This window comes from Ictalurus punctatus, chromosome 24, assembly GCF_001660625.3.
Source record: "Ictalurus punctatus breed USDA103 chromosome 24, Coco_2.0, whole genome shotgun sequence".
NCBI lineage: Eukaryota > Metazoa > Chordata > Actinopteri > Siluriformes > Ictaluridae > Ictalurus > Ictalurus punctatus.
The window spans coordinates 3,813,350-3,835,397 of NC_030439.2; the positions used below are offsets into that span (position 1 = coordinate 3,813,350).

The 22,048-nt window shown below is 39.3% G+C and overlaps 1 protein-coding gene across 2 annotated transcripts in view; it reads right to left on the reverse strand.

Moving 5' to 3' along the window:
• csmd3b (CUB and Sushi multiple domains 3b) overlaps positions 1–22,048 on the reverse strand; it is a 489,673-nt gene that overhangs the window by 19,616 nt on the left and 448,009 nt on the right. For both annotated transcript variants that reach the window (XM_047150624.2, XM_047150623.2), the window contains exons 57-61: positions 16,826–17,008; positions 12,321–12,497; positions 10,053–10,232; positions 5,379–5,552; positions 2,643–2,816 (exon numbers count right to left, since the gene is read on the reverse strand). In XM_047150624.2, the coding sequence (XP_047006580.2) occupies positions 2,643–2,816; positions 5,379–5,552; positions 10,053–10,232; positions 12,321–12,497; positions 16,826–17,008 (888 nt within the window). The remainder of the gene's footprint in view (positions 1–2,642; positions 2,817–5,378; positions 5,553–10,052; positions 10,233–12,320; positions 12,498–16,825; positions 17,009–22,048) is intronic.

A 22,048-nucleotide genomic window follows, 5' to 3' on the forward strand; every position in this document is an offset into this window, starting at 1 on the left:
CCAAACTCCAGGCAGGCTGTCATGTGCCTTTTACTGAGGAGTGGCTTCCATCTGGCCACTCAACCATACAGGCCTGATTGGTGGAGTGCTGCAGAGATGGTTGTTCTTCTGGAAGGTTCTCCTCTCTCCACAGATACATGCTGGAACTCTGTCAGAGTGACCATGGGGTTTTTGGTCACCTCCCTGACTAAGGCCCTTCTCCCCCGATTGCTCACTTTGGCCGGGTGGCCAGCTCTAGGAAGAGTCCTGGTGGTTCCAAACTTCTTCCATTTACAGATGATGGAGGCCACTGTGCTCATTTGGACCTTCAATGCTGCAGAAATGTTTCTGTACCCTTCCCCAGATCTGTGCCTCGATACAATCCTGTCTTGGAGGTCTACAGACAATTCCTTGGACTTCATGGCTTGGCATGCATTGTTAATTGTGGGACCTTATATAGACAGGCATGTGCCTTTCCCAATCATGTCCAATCGACTGAATTTACCACAGGTGGACTCCAATCAAGTTGTAGAAACATCTCAAGGATGGTCAGTGGAAACAGGATGCACCTGAGCTCAATTTTGAGTGTCATGGCAAAGGCTGTGAATACTTGTATACATGTGCTTTTTTTGTTTTTTATTTTTAATAAATTTGCAAAGATTTCAAACAAACTTCTTTCATGTTGTCATTATGGGGTATTGTTTGTAGAATTTTGAGGAAAATAACGAATTTAATCCATATTGGAATAAGGCTGTAACATAACAAACTGTGGGAAAAGTGAAGCGCTGTGAATACCTTCCGGATGCACTGTACGATTCAGTTACCTGAATTACAGCAGAGACTTGGCTCGGCTAGTTAGTGATCTACGAGATGACAAGTATTATGGTGGTATTAGCATGAAAGCAGAAGCTTTGGAACCCTTTAAGTTTGAGCAGTGTGGGCAGATGAGGAGATGAGAGAGTTGGACCGACTAAAGGACTAAAGCTCTGCTGCATTAGGCTCTTTATGTAGAGACAAATTGAGAGCTAATTCCCACTGGTGCCACTATCATGAGGTAGTTGAATGTCATTGTGAGTAATGTAGGAAACATTTGACCAAAGTGAAAATTGACCAACATGTCGATTAAAGAAATTTGAACAAAAAAACACAATTATTACACAATAAGTGTTGAACACCACAGAAGATCACGTTAATAATAAAGTTCAATATGATCTTTACGCCATTCAGGTTTGATTTGTCTTTTAAATGTTGCATTTGTCCTTTAAATGTGGAGGGCAGTACAAACGAACAATTCGAGTCTGATCGAATACGGGGCCTGGAAGAGAAGTGGCAAGAGCACAAACAACATACTTCATGTTCAAACAAACAATTCAAGTGCGACATCTGTGCTTGGTCCTGTGGTTCAAGGATTGGCCTATTCTCTCATAAGAGGACTCACTGTCAGTGATGGAGAGATTCGTCAAATCGATGACTCAGTCATAGTCCTTTAAAATACAGCAGCATCTCTCCTAACAACAATCTGACACTATGAATTACAGTCTACTATAGTATAAGCAATACAGTATAAGTGAAAGTCCTGATGAATTTTTAATAGATGGTGTTTAGATTCTGGAAAAGATAGGAAACCTGTCTAAATAAATACTGCTATTGTCATTTTGACAAATACTGTGGGCTGCACATAAGTTACATATTCATCATAGACACACATACAGTGGGGTCTGAGTCTTTTTTTATTATGTTATTTAATTTGGGAAATAAACTGAAGGTTTTATAACTTTTAAATATTTAAAACAAAGAAAGTAAGTGGTCAATATCTTGAATATTGATATTCATGATTCTGCACTATTTGTATGTCCCTGTATTAATGTAAGCAGATGTGTGATATTGACCATGTTAATGGTTTGTAGAAAAAGTCAGATTTTCCTCATGCCTAATCTCTTCTATTGAAGCATTTGTTCAGATGACCCTCTGATGGATTTGATCTAAAATGGATCAGAAGTTTTTGTCCATGCCAGCTCGATTGCACATAAAAGCATAAAGAGGACGTTTCAAATACTAAGAAACAAAAGCAAAATAGAAGCTTTTTCACAGGACTCACAGGGCTTTCGGACCAGTGTATGTAATGTTCACATTATATGTCTGAATGAGCAATAATTTATTTAACTGAAGTAAATCCAATCACATCAACATCTTGCTCACTGATGTCTCTCATTAGATTAGGTTGATTTAAATTGCTTTTATATATGAAAAATATCTGAGTATGAAGTCTGCCTTCATTTATAATAAGGCATGCAGGTATCCTCAAAAAGCGCATTTAACATGGCCGACCTGTATCACTTTCAATAGACACTGATGAACGATTGATTTTTTGCTGCATAAATAATTAAATTATGATAATATAACTAGTACAATGGCATATATCAAGTAAATTTTCATTCCATCGTTCTCAAAGATTGTTCATTATCTTAAACAATCTGTAGACTGCAAAGCACTAAATTGGAATAAGGAAGATGTGAATTTTGGTAACATCAGTGTGTGTGTGTGTGTGTGTGTGTGTGTGTGTGTGTGTGTGTGTGTGTGTGTGTGTGTGTGTGTGTGTGTCTGTGAGAGAGAGAGAGAGAGAGAGAGAGAGAGAGAGAGAGAGAGAGAGAGAGAGAGAGTACCTATGCAGCGAGGCTGGAAACCACTCCAGGTGCCATCAGCCTGGCAGAAGCGGGTTGTGCTGCCCACAGGGATATAGGGGGCGCTGCAGCTGAATGACACCTCAGACTGGTAGATGAAGCTACGGCCTTCTCGAAAACCATGGGCTGGGATTCCTGGATCCCCACAGAACTTTGCTGTAATGAAAAGATTGAAACATATTGGAGCTTACGAAAAGGAAACCTCAAACTACAAAGAACATTTCACAAAAGCATTGGTACACAAAACAAGAGCCAAGTCTGTGCTTGGTACTTGGAAACCATACTGGATTTGTCTGCTGTTGGATTTGGCCATTAAATGGAATGTAATCAACAGTATAAAAAACAAATATTGAAATGGGCTCTCATTATAATGCAGTGTTGCTTCCTTGTCCATACGATAACCAGGTGTCATTCTGTTTCTATTTTTTCTAATTTCATATCTGAACCAGATGAACATTTTTCATTTATATCCACATATTATTTAGGGGAGGGAGGGCTGAAGGAAGAGAGAGTCAGGGGCCTGAAGTATCTCAGGGTGAACACTCCGTGTGACCCAGTCATTGTCCAGCAAGCAATACATCTCTGGGGGAAAAAACAATAAGAGTGGAAGTTAAGTCACCAGCAGGCTGATTCATAATGAATGTGCAGTATGGAGTGCTAGGATCCAGCACTACATACTCGGCTTTTCTTAATAAATTATAAATGTGAAATAAAAATGTATAAAATAAGAAGAAAAAGAAAGATAAAAGACAGAAATTCAGTGCACAAAGGCACACTTTTGCACCCAACTCTGGTCATTTGAACAATGGCAGGCTTGAGCACCACAAGAGAAAGATATAGGATAGTCTGAATTATGTATTTTCAATTTCTTGACCCCTTCCCTCTGATATACCAGACTTAGAACAGCATGAGACGTATGAGCACTTTGCACAACATTACCTTAAGTGTCTGCTCAAGCTGAGATGTCTTACCAAAATGTCTTAGACATCAAATAACGGAATTAATGGAATACTCCAGCGCTTTTCAACCCAATCTCTATCCATCACATCTGAATAACAAGATATAATCTACCTGTACTGAGAAAAGATCAGAAACCTACGGACTCAAAACTTTTTAAACTTTTTGAAAATCCAAAGGATTTCTGACTAATCTCACCTGCTCCTGCAACAAGTTGTACCAATCCCACCTGCTCCTGCAAAACATGGGACTTATCCCACCCAATCCCAGAAAACATTTGACCAATATGGCTCCCAAGTGGAACATCAGAAAATAGTTTGACTTATTGTCCAGAAGATCGCGAATCTAAATCCTGATGATGCCACAGGCATCCATAGCCCGGGAGTCCAATAGTCCAAGGGTGGCATACTCTCTCATCCCTATCAATCACAGTGACACTAGACAATCAAGGGTCTTTGTGAGCTCATGCACAGGAAGTGGATGGATAGCTCTTGAGTGTGATACACCAACCCCGACGTTGCATGAGTTGCAGTTTGAAAAGATGCAGTTGGTTGGCTTCACATACCTCCCTGGTTGGCCGTTGTGTGATAGAGGAGCGCTAACTGGTGGGTGGGAAATAGCCATGAGTAAAAATTTTTTTTTTTTAATTCTGCCTGCTCCTGCAAAACATTTGACCAATCCCAGTGTTGCCAGTGAAATTTTCTAATAAACACATTTGTTCTATTTCCCAAAATATAGCCAAATAAATTATATAAACTGCTGCAATTACTGAAGATTTGTCAACTTATAGTTCACTGCCTAGTTGATGAAATATGCTATCTTTGTCCTAATAATACCTCCTCCTGTACACATGAAAATAAATATGTCCTGACCAACAGAACTACATTTATAATGTATTTACAGTTATAATCACAAATTCTCTCAGAAAAATGAGTCTTATTTTTGAAAGGCCAAATTATACGCATTTACATTTAGCTAAAATTACAAATATTATTGAACAATTAATGAAAGTATAATTTTTTTTTACATAAATATTTACTGCCTCAACAACCACCCCTAGATTTCCACCATGAGTGAGTTTCAAGTGAAATCAAATTGATTTTGACTTCTGTCATTTTGTACAGGGATTCATGTTAGAATGATTGTCTGTAAATGTTATACTATAGAATATACAGTATGCTATGCAATAAATGAAGATTAAGTTGAAAAACCTCATATGTTGTGACACTTGTAATGTGGAATGAATAGCAGCCAACTCTTGTGTCCAAAACTTTTCACATTTTACTGTCTCCTCATCCACAAACATGACTCTTTTAGATTTTTTCCAATTTCTGAAGCTGACACTTGTTATCATCCCTAAGGCTGTGCAGGCACATTCATAACCCTTCACAGTCAGTTCTAGCCGTATTTGTCACCCCATTCTGCCATCTACAAAACTAATAGGAGTCATATGGCAAGCTGGCCTCTGGGGGCCTTCCTCTTAGATGTCGGCTGATCAAGATCTGTTGTGACATTCAGTTATGTTGGGGTCAGTAGTTGGAGACCTGTATGTGGTGGAGCAATAACAAGCTGGATTGTGGCTGTAAAGTGGCTGTAACGTGGCTATAACGTAACCCTAATGTGATTGTAACTGGCTGTATTGCTGTAATGTAACTGTAACACAGCTGTAGCACAACACTAATGTGATTGTAACTGTCTGTATTGTTGCTGTAATGTACCTGTAACACAGATGTAATGTGGCTTTAATGTGTCAGTACTCACGCAGGCACTGGGGCACCTCTCCACTCCAGGTGCCATTTCCCACACAGGTGAGGATGGCAGGGAAAGAAAGTTCATAACCTGGAGAGCAGCTGTAGCTCACACTGGTGCCCCACTCAAAGTCACTGCCCTCCAACAGTCCGTTAGAGATGAGGGGTGGAGCGGTGCATGTCACAGCTAGAGAGAGAGAGAGAGAGAGAGAGAGAGAGAGAGAGAGAGAGAGAGAGAGAGAGAGAGAGAGAGAGAGAGGGAGGGAGAGAGGGAGTGTGAGGGAGAGAGAGAGAGAGAGAGAGAGAGAGAGAGGGAGGAAGTGTGTGTGAGAGAGAGGGAGTGTGAGAGAGTGTGAGAGAGAGGGGGAGTGTGAGGGAGAGAGAGAGAGAGAGGGAGGAAGTGTGTGTGAGAGAGAGGGAGTGTGAGAGAGTGTGAGAGAGAGAGGGAGTGTGAGGGAGAGAGAGTGAGGGAGAGAGAGAGAGAGAGAGGGAGTGTGAGGGAGAGAGAGTGAGGGAGAGAGAGAGAGAGCAAGGGAGTGTGTGTGTGTGCGAGAGAGAGGGAGTGTGTGTGCGAGAGAGAGTGAGAGTGAGAGAGAGAGAGGGAGTGTGTGTGTGTGAGAGAGAGAAGGAGTGTGTGTGCGAGAGAGAGTGAGAGTGAGAGAGAGAGAGAGAGGGAGTGTGTGTGAGAGAGAGAGAGAGAGAGAGAGAGAGAGAGAGGGAGTGTGTGTGTGTGAGAGAGAGAGGGAGTGTGTGAGAGAGAGAGAGTAAGAGAGAGAGAGAGAGAGAGAGAGAGTGTGTGTGTGAGAGAGAGAGCGAGAGGGAGTATAAGAGAGAGAGGGAGTGTGTGAGAGAGAGAGAGAGAGAGAGAGAGAGAGAGAGAGAGAGGGAGTGTGTGTGTGTGAGAGAGAGAGGGAGTGTGTGAGAGAGAGAGAGTGAGAGAGAGAGGGAGTGAGAGAGAGAGAGAGAGAGAGAGAGAGAGAGAGAGAGAGAGAGAGAGAGAGGAGATCAAAGAATGCAATGTAATGCAAAGAAGGTCCTGTTCACAAACAAATGGGCAAAATGCTTTTAATCTCGGCATGTGTAGGCCGAGAAGAAGCTTACATTTCTATAGAGGAAAGTGCAATATTTCTTATTCAGTAACAGGTTTGGGGAAAAAATGAACAAGAATGCTTGGTTTATTTCAAATAAACACACAGTGTATAACACTGTCTCTCTATATGTGGTAATATGTCTCTCTATATGTGTAGCCCTGTATGTTAATGAATTAACACCTGGTAATTTCTAGGGAAATGACTTTAAGGCACAGTGTTTTCATCTACCTACACAGAGTGGCACACTAAGCCGTCTCGCACAGTTATCAGTCTCTGCGCACTGCATGCTAGCGCTTCCTAAACAAACATGAACACAAACATGCTGTACAGAATATGTGGAGGCAGGAGAGAGTCTTTACACAAAGCAGGAAGTTCACGCTTTGTAGCTCATGCCCAAGATGACTCATGTCCCCTCAGACGGCATGATGCCATCCTACCTAAACGCACACACAGAACTCTATTTCATTCACATTCTGTGGAATAAGCAGACATGCTGCCTGACAAAACCAGCACCATAAAGTAACAGAATCAAGAATATTGTGGGTTTACTGATACAATGAGCTGTGTATATAGGATCAAGCCTTATTATTGAGACCTATGGTTGCTGGGCTGTGAGGAAAGTAGTGATTGAAGGTGAGGCACAGGTCTGTTTGACAGATTTGGGATAAAGTCTGCAGTAATCCATGGTAGTATCACAGCCTGATTCCTATACAGTGAATTTACTGAAAAGGCATTATATGGTAGAGGTGTCAACTCAATTATAAATTCAAAAAACAATGAACAAATATTTATGGCTGACATACTGAGTCTATGAATGTGTAATAAATCCTAAATTACTGTATTAATATTCTGAACTAGTGTTGGATATGGTTTGATTTAAATCCATGGGGACTTGACCAGCTTCTAAGCTAATGAATACTTAATGCATGCTGTCTCACAGTCTTACTTGTACAAATATATATAGAGAAAGATATATAGAGAAAAGCTGAATGAGAGGTATATAGAAAATTGAGATACAGCACTTGATGGTGACATCTCATTCTATATATACACAACATCCTGACACACAATGTAGTCACCAATCATCTTCACAACCATTTTCTATTAAATAAGAGCATACATATATACATGTGAATGACTTCTTTCATGTGCGTGCATTTCCTGTGGTATATTTTATGCTCTGTTTTTCCAATGTCTTGTCATTGTATGCAGTGATTGATATATTGAATTGCATGGATTGATCTCAAGAGAATAATCAGGAACAATATGCTACGGAAGCTGTGCATTTGCAATACAATTCATAATACACTAATTAACATTCATTTAAAATGACTGACAGAACAAACAACAAAAAAGAAGAAGAAGGAGGGATGGCTGTCTACACAGAAGACAAGTAATCCAACATAGACAAATTGTACAAATGTTATTTTGTGATGTTGAGACTATATAAAATCAGTCCTTTAAATACTTAAAATTCTTTAGAGTATGTCTAATTCACTCAAAGATTCATAAATCTTAGAAAATGTTTTATTGACAGTCTTACCGTGATTGCTACAAAGCATCAAGTTCAAGCTAATGTTTAAGGATTGATATAGTAGGTGGTACTATTCTCAGCGAAACTGGACCTGAAATAGTAATAAATACTTAAATGCCTAGCAAATGTCAGGGATGGACAGGAAGAGAGCATGTGAATCAATGAGGCCTGGGCCTGAGTGCAGCAATCACAAGTTAGTTCTATTTTTAGAGACCTTATTCCTGTATATATTTTTGAACAGTTTTATACTCAGTAAAACACCACAAACTGAGAATGGATGAACATAGTGTAAAATTAAATTCCCAGATCTTCTCCTCATTGAAGTTTAGTAGGGAATCTACAGGTATTTTTTTTTTTTTAAGTGTATGATCATGCTCTGTGGACTCTGGGACACTTGGAAATTGGGATTTGTATAAAATGTCTACTTATTGGATATATGAAATAATGGAGTCGTTAACTGGGGATTGTAAGAAAACGGACAATCAAGTCAGAGAGGAGGTGAACCTTTATGTTTGTTGCCATTTGGGAGATAAACACTGTATGTCTTGTTTAAAAGATGACAGCAGTGCCATGCTACATGTTGGCTGTCCAATAATGTAATGAAAAGTTAGAAACCCATTACAAATTGTAACGGATTTCAATGCAAAATAAATATTTTGGGCTCAATAAAGGGATGGATTTTGATAAATGAGTATATCTTTATGGATCCTCAACATAAGGAACAATGAAAGCAGAGCTTAGCAGTCAATAAATTGTTTGATGCTGGTTAACAGTGGAGTAAAGCTATCCTAAAATGACTGACAAATTTATCTGTGTCATTAATCCTAAATATGTAAATTTGTGCTACCTTGAAAAGCAAGATATTGTATATATTATATATTAATGCACTGGATGCTTAAAGGGAAAGGCTCAGCTTTGCAACTATTTAAATGGTGGCTTGCTTTCAATGGTTACAAAAGAAACTGGAAAAATCATTATAAGTTGCATTTTCAGTTGAATTTGGGGAAACCACTTGAAGCATTCACTGTGTTGAACTGTTTCAATTGCTTTTGTTTGATTTGTTCATTGCAAACAGCTGAAATGAATGCTTCTGTAAATGATGACTTATTGTCATCATTGTTGCAATCAAAATTATTCAACCCCCATTGAAAATAAGGTTTATTACCTTATTTTCAATGGGGGTTGAATAATTTTGATTGCAACTGTATATACTTAGATCAACTGTATATACTTAGATCAATTCCATTTCTGCTATATTTGCTACACAATGCAATGCTGTAAAATGTGCAGGGAATGATCAGACTCCATAATGTTTTTCATTTAAGAGGAACGGGGCATCCTCTGATTTCTAAAATAAACGAGACATTTACACACCATAACAAGTTTAGCATAATGGTATTCATGACCAGAACCTTTTGCATGATTACAAAATCAATGACCAATAGGTGATTTAGAGGTAAATTGAATGGACCCATTCAATTCAATTTTGGTTCCTGATGCTGTAATGACAGGATTCATTTTGTCTGTTCTGAAATTAATCACAACAAATGTGAGTGGACTGCAATGGATAGTCTGGCGATGTTACTAATATTCTCAAGGAATGGAACAACATGGATTGGGGTAGCAAATATATATTTATGTTCCTAGAATTCCTGTTCAATTTCAGCATTAATGTGCTGTGAAATTTCCATGTTTGCATTTTTCCAGAACATCAGCATTTCATATTAGCTTTTATACAGTAAAGTGACCATTTTTGGAAGTGGTTTCTTTTTAAACACCACAGTTTAACACATCCATCACAGCACAACCAACAGAAGACTACGGATTTGCATTTTAGGAGAAGCAGCTGCTAGTGCTCAGGGCAGTGGTGTACAGATGTGCAGAGCCTGTAGTGCAATCTAATGTGCAAGAGCTCCATTTCCCAAACATAAAAAGCTGCTTTGCTCTACTTAAATAGGTGAAAAAAGTGGGTTAGCAGAATGTGATTTACACTTTTTTGCAGGTATTTGGACAACAGATACTCTGAAAAACTATTCTCTCAGCAATATAATCAAGCTGTTACCTTTGCAGAAGGGCACTGGGGCACTCCAGGTGCCATTTCCAGTGCAGGTGATAGTAGAAAAGCCCTCTGTTTCCATGGTGTATCCAGGCTGGCACGCAAAGGTGACATTTTGTCCAATAGTGAAGTCCTCGCCATACCTCACCCCATTGGCTGGCACTCCAGGTTCACCACAGTTAATCACTGCCGCAGTAACAACTCGGTCAGTAAGCCAAACTTTTTAAGATTACAATAATCAACAGTGATTTTAAAGTTGTTTAAGTAGCTAAATGTGAGAGCCCAAGATATCTGCTTGAGACTCATGGCAATTCATTAATAATAATAATAATAATAATAATAATAATAATAATAATAATAATAATAATAATTACTTAGATTAGTATAGCATTTTTCTAGGCACTCAAAGCGTTTTACAGTACATTATATGGGAGATTGTATGTATCCTTAACCACCACTAGTGTGTAGCATCCACCTATAGACGATGCGACGGCAGCCATAGTGCGCCAGAACACCCACCACACACCAGCTACTGGTGGAGAGGACAGGAGAGTGATGTAGCCAATTCAGGGATGGAGATTATTAGGAGGCCATGATAGATAAGGTCCAATGGGGGAATTGATCATCCCACAGACTACAAGATCAGGACTGTTTCTATTAAAACAGGGATGTAATAAGAAACATTTCATGGAAATTTTGTCTATTTCTGTGGCCCAGCAAGCAACATGACTCAAACTATGGAAACAAAGCTAGAGGAGCCATGTTCACAAATCACCTTAAACAACCCATTCATGTTGCAACAGAGATGTCACTGGGAATCCTGACTCTTTTATTCAAAATGATAGATTTCACTATTATGTGAAGAAATCAATATCGGTGAGCAGGCACTTTCTCATGCATATCCCTGAGGTTTAACTTAGAATCAATTCTGCAGATCTTCTACAATTATAGTAGCTTTGCCTCAATAGAAGAATAATCAGAAGAAAGGTTGGGTAGCTAGAGTAACGTGAGAAACAACCTTGCACCTCTGAAGGGCCTGGAAGTAAATGATTTTGATACTTGGCACTTTTCCATGGCTGAAAAAAATCTCATTCTGTCGACACAACATCTTAAATATAACTATTGATTTATGGAGGGCCTTTACTTATTCCACAGCAGTAAGATCCATACATTTTGTGTCCTTTAAAAAATGCTGTAAAATTATGGTTTAAGATCCATCAGTAGAGTTAGTCATAAACATGTCATCTGATCATAAGAAATTGCCAACACAAAATGCTAATGTGACTCCTCCTTAGACGAAGCCATTCATCAAGGCCCTGGGCCTGCTGGGTAAATGTGTAGAACAGCATCAATCAGAACTGCTTTGGGGTGCCACCACTTTATCCAGTAGTAATGTCGAGAGTTAAAGCTTCAGTGGTTTAGGGATGCAATCCGGAATGATGATGCTAGCTTTATGATCAGGAAAGTTCCTTCTCAAAGCTGGATGGACTTCAATGCCTGCTTTTCATTATTTCTCCTATTCATCACAAAGACAACTCCTGCAATGATTAATACATTTGCTTCTATGATTTTTAACTGGCAAAAGTTTTTTTTTTATGAAGACTTCACATGACTGATATTCCATCTAAGTTTTAAGGAAATTCAACCTGGATGAACTTTAAAAAAAACCTCAAGGCATGAATTTAATCAAACTGTCTTCTAGGCTTTAAGAAATGAATCATAAGACTATGGAGTGTATTGTTGATCCTCTGCGGCACTATGGATAGACGGAAGCAATTAATTCTATTACCCGAGTGTTTCTGAACACATGAACCTTGAACCCCTTTCCTTATCCTTTCTCTCTATCTTACGAACTCACCTAACCTGAGCCAACCTAACCGAACATTATACTTTATCACTCTGACCTAGGCCTACATCCATCAATCACTTTAATTCAATTTCTCTCCATCTCTCGAATCACAGGAGCTCCAATTACTCCTTTGATGGAGTCCATATTTAAATTTTATGAAGCCAAAGTCTTGAATCCTCAAAGGCATCAGGATTACGGGACAGCTTTTATCTATCAATCAAGATGTGACAGGAGACTGCAAGAAAAGTGAAGTTCTGTTCAGTCAATAAAGAGTCACCTGTCACATTTCAGGGTTATGAACTAGGGATAAAATTTCATCATTAAATCAGCAGCAACTCTGCTTTATACCCTCCATAGAAAAGTACAGTCAGAGAAAGCTTCTCAGCAACAGGGTGAACATTTCTTAGTCTGAAGTTCTCACTCACTGGTGCAGTTGGGTGCTGTGCCGGACCACGTGCCATTGGCCTGGCACTGGCGTGCGCTGGAGCCACTTAGCAGGTAGCCCTCTATACATGAGTAGATAACCGAGTGGGAGAAGGTAGTGCCGTCCAGCCGGTACACTCTGCCATTACTGGGAGTTCCAGGGTTGCCACATTGCACCGCTGTTACATAAAAACATCACTCAGAGAGGTCATGAACCACATGAAAAACAGAAAGCACAGTGAAGGTGTTCAGATGAGTTGAGTTTCATTTATCTTACATTTCCTGAGATTAAATAAAAAATTGTCACCTGGTAGAACATCACAACCTCAATATATACAGTAGTCATATTTACTGTAGTCTTTTAAGCTTGAAAACGGGGTGCCAACCCATAGCAGGGCACAACCACACACAGTCACACACTACGGACAATTTGGAAATGTCAATCAGCCTGGGGACTGGGGGTGGAAACAGGAGTACCTGGAGGAAACCCCCAAAGCACAGGGAGAACATGCAAACTCTGCTCACACAGAGCAGAGCCGAGATTCAATGCTAACCATTAAGCCACCGTGCCCGCCACCATATCAACAATTAGACATTATTTGTTAAATCATTGTAGTGTTTAATACATTTATAATTAATCTTATGTTGAGCATCCGCCATACATCCCCACTATTTAAATATGAAAAATAAAAGACAAATAGATGATGAAAAGATGGCAATCACTGAAATAAACATATAATATAATATATTGCCAATATATTGCAATGTGTTATCATATTAATCACTGCAAAATTTAATTTTACAATGAGGCTTCCACCTTCATTATTCATCAGTTTATAAAATAGCACCTGATCCAGCACATTTTATTAAGTTTTTTTTTTTTACAATGAATTCTTTTCATCATGTACTGACAATTCATTGTGTGCACAACTTAATGCAGAGTGAGATAGTGATCATAAAATCATAATGTATGCAGGAGATGTAGGCTATTTTATAAGCTGACAAAGAGTTCATCTGCTACACTTACAGCTTACTTTATGTAAGTGTAGTTAATAATTTTAGCCATAAAAAAGTCTCCCATTAAGATGCTTTCTCCTCTGATGTCCTTTGTGTGGAAAAAAAAAATAAAAATTAGTGGAATGTACAGGGATTATACTATTAACTAATTAAGAGTGTCATATTTATATAATTAATCTTGGTTGCTAATGGCTTTCTATAGTTTTTCAGTGCATTTACAGCCCAAAACATACATTTCATAGTGACATCAAACTTAGATCGAGTTCTGATGGGTTCTAAGCAAGATTGTAAGTAAGATTCTCAGACGAGGGAATCTGGGAAATAGCAGATCTCTGCGTTCTGAGAAACATGTCAAGGAATATTAATATACTATTCACATACATTAAGTAGATGCACATATTTGAAATAATTATAGCAGGGATACGGAAAGGCATTTTACAATGGGATGCTGGAATTTTAAGCAGCGCACATGTGATGTGCACTACAGTATCTATATATATTTCTTATTATTTTAGCAGTATAATCCTGAAATTCAGGGGCGCTGCAGCACCCTCAGCACTCCCACTTCCCCTGTCCTTGAATGCTTGTAAACTCTTCTTGTGTCAAATCATGTTTTCTCCTTTTCCATAGAGTCTATTTTGCACAACTTCTAGGCAATTTTGTTTCCATGCCATTTTGCTAGCTCCAGGTCATCTAATAGATTAGTTCTCACAGACAGAACAAACCAACAGGGTGTATTGGATGCCAGAAGGTTATTACAACACAAAAATATTCAGACATGATGGTAATGTTGCAAGACTAAATGTGTGCAGGCAAGAGTGGAGAAAGCAAAAGCAGTCTGGGCCTATAAGAGTGTGTTTGTGTTCTGGAGAGATTTGCGATGAAATTCGGGCCTCAAGCTATATAGCATGTTTGATTTCAGGACCACAGTCCCTTCAGAGTGGATGTACGCCCTACCAGCCAAATTAAAACAACAGGGTATTACTGATCAAGTCAGGCTTTCTGCAAATCCAAAAGCCCGTGGCTACACTGTCTCTTGTGCGCATGTGTTTTAGATCAAACCCAGAGCTGAGCAGAGTAGACAGGGCCACACAGGAAAGACAAAAAGGGATACAGCGAGAGAGGCAGAGAGAGCTCTATCTCATCTTGTTAAGATGTTGTCCCCCTTTGGGCCTTGGAGTTAACAATCTGAACACCTATTTAAGTGCTGAGCCAAACTGCTAAAAAGACACAGAATGGATCAGTCAGTCCTGATAGCAGCTTGTCACACTGAACTTATGACAAGCTTTGCCTTTGGCTCCCCTTGACACACCGACCATTGTATTGTACGTCTCTCAGTTTGTGTCACTTTGCAGTGGGGGATCAGATTCGAGCACGACCTCCACCAACCCCCCCTCTGCGCCAATTACACACTGCTCTTGCATCCTGTCATTGCCTTTCAGAAATGTGCTTGTCTTGCACAAACTAGAACTGTTTCTTGCTATTAGACGTTTTCAGTGTACAGTGCTTGAGGGTAAGTGGCCTCAACATGGAGCGTGACCTTACAAGACACAGTTACACCACGGCTCTTGAGAAAGGTTTACATGGTACCAGAGGAGCTAGCAATGAGGTTTATACATGTGTCTATTGTCTGTAGTTCACCTGCTATAATACATATCCACTTGCATGTTCGCCAGGAAGCATGGTATTGATTTCAGTGAAGCTTTCACTTTTGTGTAAAGAAGGACTGCTGCTTGAAATGTTTTGCACTATTTCAGTGGCTGGATTCATACATAGTGTTTATCTAACCAAGAAAAACTACACTGGGGATTAAAATGACTAATAAAATTGAATAAAAAGACTCCAGAACAATATAAGACCAAGTTCCTTGCTTCCTCTGGTAACTAGGAGTGGACAATACTTGAATAGTACATCGTTACTGTACTTGAGAATTATTTTGGCATATTTATACTAAAAATTGAATACTTTTTAAAATTTAATACTAAAGAGTACTCTTACTTAATTACATCCATCCTTCCGTACCATTTATCCTACAAAGGGAACTTGGAGCAAAAGGTGGGGGACAGTCTGGACAGGGGGCCAACCCACCACAGGGCACAATCACACACACGTTCACGCACTATGGACAATTAGGAAATGCCAATCAGCCTACAAGGCATGTCTTGGACTGAGGGAGGAAACCAGAGTACCCGGAGGAAACCTCTGGAGAACATGCAAGCTCTGTGCACAGAGCGAAGGTGGGATTCGAACCCCCAAACTCAGAGATATAATGCAAACATGCCTCTCATCCAGCTAGTGACTGTACATATGACTGTAAATACTGTATATTAATTTAATGACTGAGGTTAGCATTCATTCATTTCAGTTTAGCATCAAGCTCATGAATGTAGAAAAAAATCATGCCAATTTGTCACTGGCCTTTACCATCTCATTCTACACAACATAGTTAGCACTATAGCACTAAATTTGTGTGTATCTGAATATGGACAAGCCACTGGACTGCAGTATGGAACCTGAGGATGAGCGCCCTTAGCCCTACCTCAGTAAAAAGTTTCAATATGATGGAGTAAGTGAAGAGATAAAATCGTCTCCCTAGAGGCGTCTCCCTAGAAGGCATGAACTAGCCATCTAATTTGAAAAAGCACATTGAGGTAAATTTAGCAATTTGCTAACATGAACTGGCTATATTTAACTAAATATAGTGGCATACCACTCTGAGAGCGCCCAATCGTGTCTGATCTTGGAAGCTAAGCAGGGTTGGACTGGTTACAGATGTTAAGGTCAGGGGTTCAAGCCCTAGCACCATCATTAATTGTGAAATATCTCCAAATCACAGTCATTTCCTGTTGTCTGTAAATTAGTGTGATAACATAAACTAGACTTTTTTGCCATTGTATCACATGGAATTGGATATTGGAGAATTTTTTTAATGAGTGAAAAAAGGATGGTATCAGACTGAAACCTGATACCAACACTGGTGTTGTGGAATTTCTACTAATTTCCTTAACAAGAACATAAAGAAACTTTTAGAAATATCATAGAAATGCTGACTGGGAGTGAGCAGAAAGTGAAGACCACAAACTTTGTAAGTGTACAGATACTTTTACACTGCATATTGTAAAGATGACTTTTGAACAAATATGCATTTTTTGGGGGTAGAAATAGACATGATCAGAAACAAAAACAAAGCTGACATTTCATACGCTCTGTTGGTAGCATTATATATGTGTGTGAGAGAAATGTGCCTGATATGGTTGCAAATACGATTAGCTAAATTGAATCACAGATAAAACAGAATATTAATTCTGCTTTCCTTTGCATTTCACTGGCACGGTTAGATCAAAGAGATTAAAATAACCCCAAGCATATCAGAGGACTGTGCTCGTGTTCTTTAAAAAACACTGTGAAGATATAGTAAGACCAGTAAAGTAGTAAGACAAGTAAAGTAGTGGAGCTTGCAAATCATACACGAAAGATCTAATCTGCTTACGTTTGCAGGAAGGCTGAGTTCCGGACCAGGTGCCATTGGGTAAGCACATCCTCTCGGAGGAACCGAAGAGCATGTAGCCTGTGGAACAGCTGAAGTGCACCTTGCTGCGGATCCGAAAATCACTCTCCTCCCTGCTCCCGTGAGAGGGCACACCTGGATCTCCACATGTCCCTGACGAATCACCTGTACAGAAAAATAACAGCGTGGAGAGGAGAACGAGTATAAATAAGCACAGAAATTGGTATACAGTGAAGAACAAAGATATAGAGTGTTTAGAGGTAGAAGAAAAAATAAACGGACTTGACTATAAAAAAAAAATCCATGACACACCATGCTCTGATAAATGAAGTTAAATGACATCCTCTTGGCTTGTGAGCTTGTTCTCTATCGGAACATTGTGGCTGTAATTTTAGAGAACACACTTTTTTCTCCCCTCACACCCCAAGGCTCCATTCCAACTCTCAGGAAATTGATATTGCTGATTAGTTCTGGGGGCTTCCATATATCTGTGACTGTGAGAGTCAGTATGCTGGAGCTTTACATCTCACCCAAGCTGCATCCATCATCACGGATGGAACTCTGTACATATGCACGGCCAAAAACTCAACATATTCCCATCCAAACCAGCACGTTGTAGCTGTAGGAGAAATCTATACCTGCTAAGAAAGATGACATGGTCTCTACAGTCCCGTCACATGTGACCCGGAGATATAACAGAAACACTGCTATAAGCATTAAACATAGAGGGAGAATATCTCAGCAATACAGTAGCACAAGGGTGTAAAGGTAAATCCACAATGTATTTTGAGCTCAACCTTGGTACTAAACTGCCCTCACATATCAGGTGAGTCAACATGAGAAATGGCCCATGCCAGGGGACGAGTCCACTCCCACGTATTCCATAAATAAATCATCATTTATTTAGAACAGGGTATGAAAAAGGCATTTCTTGATCTAATGCAGCAGTCAGGCCTGGGAGCAACAGACCCAAGAGACAGATTAAAATGGTGGATATTAAAGGACTACAGGGTGTTCTTTTTTTGGGATTAATATATCAGACAGTTGGCTGCTCTGGCACCTGTATAGATACTTTTTTCTATTTTTTTTTTTTAAACCTGATGTACTGCATGTTGCATGTAGCAAGTGTGCTTTATAACACTTAACATCTGGGGCCAGGCATGGGACATGCATGTTGCTGTGAACCTGAAGTTTAATGAGGCGACTGAAAACCTTGCTGTAATGTGATCTTCTAGAGAACAGCTGCACATTTCATGGAGCTGATGTACACAAGAAACTTTCATACATTCTGACATAGATACATCCCCAAATTTCTCCATCTGGGGATTAATAAAGTAATATCTTATCTCATCTTATCTTATCATAGATAAGAACTACTTATAAAGATTACTGACAATAAAAATAATCCAAAGAGCTACTTGAGGAAAAGTAAGAAAGTGTCTAGTAGAATATAACAAATGGCACAAGTTGCTTGTTACATGGGATCATAATTAGTTTTCAAAACAAGAAGCAGTGATATTTAATGCTCAGTGTAAATAAATGGCAATAAAAAATTATTTAAATCCATGGGTGGTCATTTTAATAGGAACACTTGCAATTCTGCAAATTCATGCAATTATCTACTGAAAGTGGACAGTTGAAGATTTTAAAAAGACCAGGTGATGTTTTTCTTCAACTGAATTCATCTTCGGTGAATGTGTGCCACCTGTATCTTCAGATTCCTGTTCTTGGCTGACAGGAGTGGAACCCGATGTGTTTTTTTGTTTTTTTTGCTGTTGCAGCCCATCCACCTCAAGGTTGGGAGTGTTGTGTGTATGGAGATGCTTTTCTGTTCACCACAGATGTAAAGAGTTACAAGGCATTTCTACCGACAGGTCTGTAGCTTACTGGATGTTTGGTTGATGATGTTTGGCTACTTTCTATAATTGTGTAAATGATCATGAATTATTAATGTGGCAGGTGAGTGTATGTACTACATCATAGTGAAGATATAACTTTTCTCAGTGAAAGAACAGTATGTAAAGCATTTTACGCTTGCTAGCTAGGTGATTTGGTAATGATAAAACCATGCTTTCCCAAGACAATTTTTAAGTCATAGGCTGCGCATTATATAGCTATTATTGTTGACAGGCTGGAGGAAAAAAATACAATATGCCCTGCAACCACATTATCGCTGGTTCATCCGTCTCAGTCATCTTCGACCTTAATATGACAGCGTTTGATTGGTGAGACAACAGAGTCTTGTAACGCGTGCCCTCATCAAAACTTCATAGAGATGTAAGCATGTGACAGGCAAAGGAAAGTCAAACAAACTAGTAAACAACACAAGCAGAGAATCCCTGACTGATATGAGGTAAAAGCACATATTTTTAGCCAACAAATTCACTCAAGTGTAAAAGAACCCCCCAATAGCACTTCTTTTACAAGTACAATTTATTTAAAAAAGGTATTTAGGTAAATATAACAGCGTAAAGGTAACACATTACGACCCACTTCTGGTAATGGCACTATTTTCAGACAAAACAACCACCAAAAAGGAAGAAGATGCAGCAGATCTCAAGCACAGTACCATCTTTGTTGGTGATTTGGTTGGGGCTTTACAAGCAAGAACAGAATAGATATGTGGGTGTTAAGGATGATTATTCTGCAGATAAGATAGCTCATTTGAGGCTGTCCAGTTAAAAAAAAAATCATGCTGTGAAACTGAAGTAGTTAAGAGAAAAAAGACCAAATATCATCCATCCATCTTTTACTGCTTACTCCTTTTCAGGGTCACGGGGAACCTGGAGCCTATCCCAGGGAGCATCGGGCACAAGGCAGGGTACACCCTGGACAGGGTGCCAATCCATCGCAGGGAACAATCACATACACACTCACACACCCATTCATACACTACAGACACTTTGGACATGCTAATCAGCCTATCATGCATGTCTTTGGACTGGGGGAGAAAACCAGAGTACCTGGAGGAAACCCCCACAGCACGGGGAGAACATGCAAACTTCGCACACACAGGGCCCGGCGGGACTCCCGACCCTGGAGGTGTGAGGCAAACGTGCTAACCACTAAGCCACCGTGCACCCGACCAAATATCAATCTCCTTGAATTTGGGCTTCTTCCTCTAAACGTGCAAGGCAGAATTTGTTGATCTAACTGCTATCAAAACAATTTAATTAACAACCTTTAATGCAGGCCAAATATTAAAAACTGTCTCCATTTCCATTCTTATATGATCTGATGGCACAGCAGGTAGTGTCATGTAATAGAATTCACATTTATCTTAAATATGCTGCAGAATAGATAAAAATTGTGTTTTACTCCATGGCACTGCTTAACATACCAGAACCTATAGGGACATTGAATAATAATCCAATTGATTAATTTACAGTGGTGCTTGAAAGTTTGTCAACCCTTTAGAATTTTCTATATTTCTGCATAAATATGACCTAAAACATCATCAAATTCAAAACATTATACATGGTCATTTATTTAGTGAGGAAATGGTCAAATATTACATATTTGTGAGTGGCAAAAGTATGTGAACCTTTGCTTTCAGTATATGGTGTGACCCCCTTGTGCAGCAATAACTGCAACTAAACGTTTCTGGCAAGTGTTGATCAGTCTTGCACATCGGCTTGGAGGAATTTTAGCCCATTTCTCAGTACAGAACAGCTTCAACTCTGGGATGTTGGCAGGTTTCCTCACATGAACTGCTTGATTTCTACTGGATTAAGATCAAGACTTTGACTTGGCCATTCCAAAACATTAACCTTAGTCTTCTTTTACCATTCTGGTGGAATGACTTGTGTGCTTAGGGTCATTGTCTTGCTGCTTGACCAACTATCTCTTGAGATTCATTTCATGGACAGATGTCCTGCCATTTCCCTTTAGAATTTGATGTTTTCCTTTAAAATCCAACGCTCCATCAATAATGACAAGTCATCCTGGCCCAGGTGCAGCAAAACAGGCCCAAACCTTGATATTGCCACCACCATGTTTCATAGATGGGATAAGGCGCTTATGCTGGAATGCAGTGTTTTCCTTTCTCCAAACATAACGTTCTCATTTAAACCAAGAAGTTCTATTTTGGTCTCATCTATCCACAAAACATTTTAGCAAATTCCAGATGGGCAGCAATTTTCATTTTGGAGAGCAGTGACTTTCTCCTTGCAACCCTGTCATGCACACCATTGTTGTTCAGTGTTCTCCTGATGGTGGACTCATGAACATTAACATTAGCCAATGTGAGAGAGGCCTTTAGTTGCTTAGAAGTTACCTTGGGTTCCATTGAGACCTCGCGGACTATTATACGTCTTGCTCTTGGAGTGATCTTTGTTGGTCGACCATACAATGCAAATATCCACCATAGAAGTCCCTGTGTTAGTTTTTACTACAGAAACAATAACATACTACAATGAGCACATAAACACAAATCTTAAAATTGGAACATTTGTCAAAGCAATTCTGTAAACATATAATAAGCACGTTTGACCAGAATTAAGAATTCAACTGTGGTGTGGTATAAACATAAATAATGGCTGTGCTAATCTACTGAAGTTGTTAAAATATGACATTCATACACACAGTCTAGGGGGAATACATCAATGGGAATAGAACGTAAAATTGTGTTCATGGATGAAATGGATTATTGACATGGACGTTTCTGGCACTCCACAGTGATTTAGAACTTCAGGTCAGTGTTACATCTAACTGTGATAGCTTCTACTATAACATGTGTGTTATGGGTTTTACTTGCTAATAATATACTCAATAATAGGAGCTCAAATGACCAAAACATAAGCTGCATCAAGCAGTAAATAAACAGATTACAAGCCATTTAATTTATTTGACAGAAAAAAGGCATATTATGAGACAAATCTAATTCCTACGGTCTGGACCACTGCTTTATATTATCCACTGTGCTGACTTGATTAGTTGAGCGGTGTTAAGGTTGATTTATACTTCTGTATATATTTGTGCAAAGACATAAAAAATGAGTTTATGGGTAATCATAGCTCACAGAGGTGCTGATATCCCTCCAAATTCTCAATTATACGTCATGTGTCCGTGGTGCTGCGTAACATAAAACACTGGCTGGCTGAGCAGGAAAGTTACAGGGATGAGTCGATGGGTTGAGACTCAATGCAGTGTAAAGAAATGAGTTGAACCTGTCCAATGTTGACACATGAATTTTAAATTTGCATG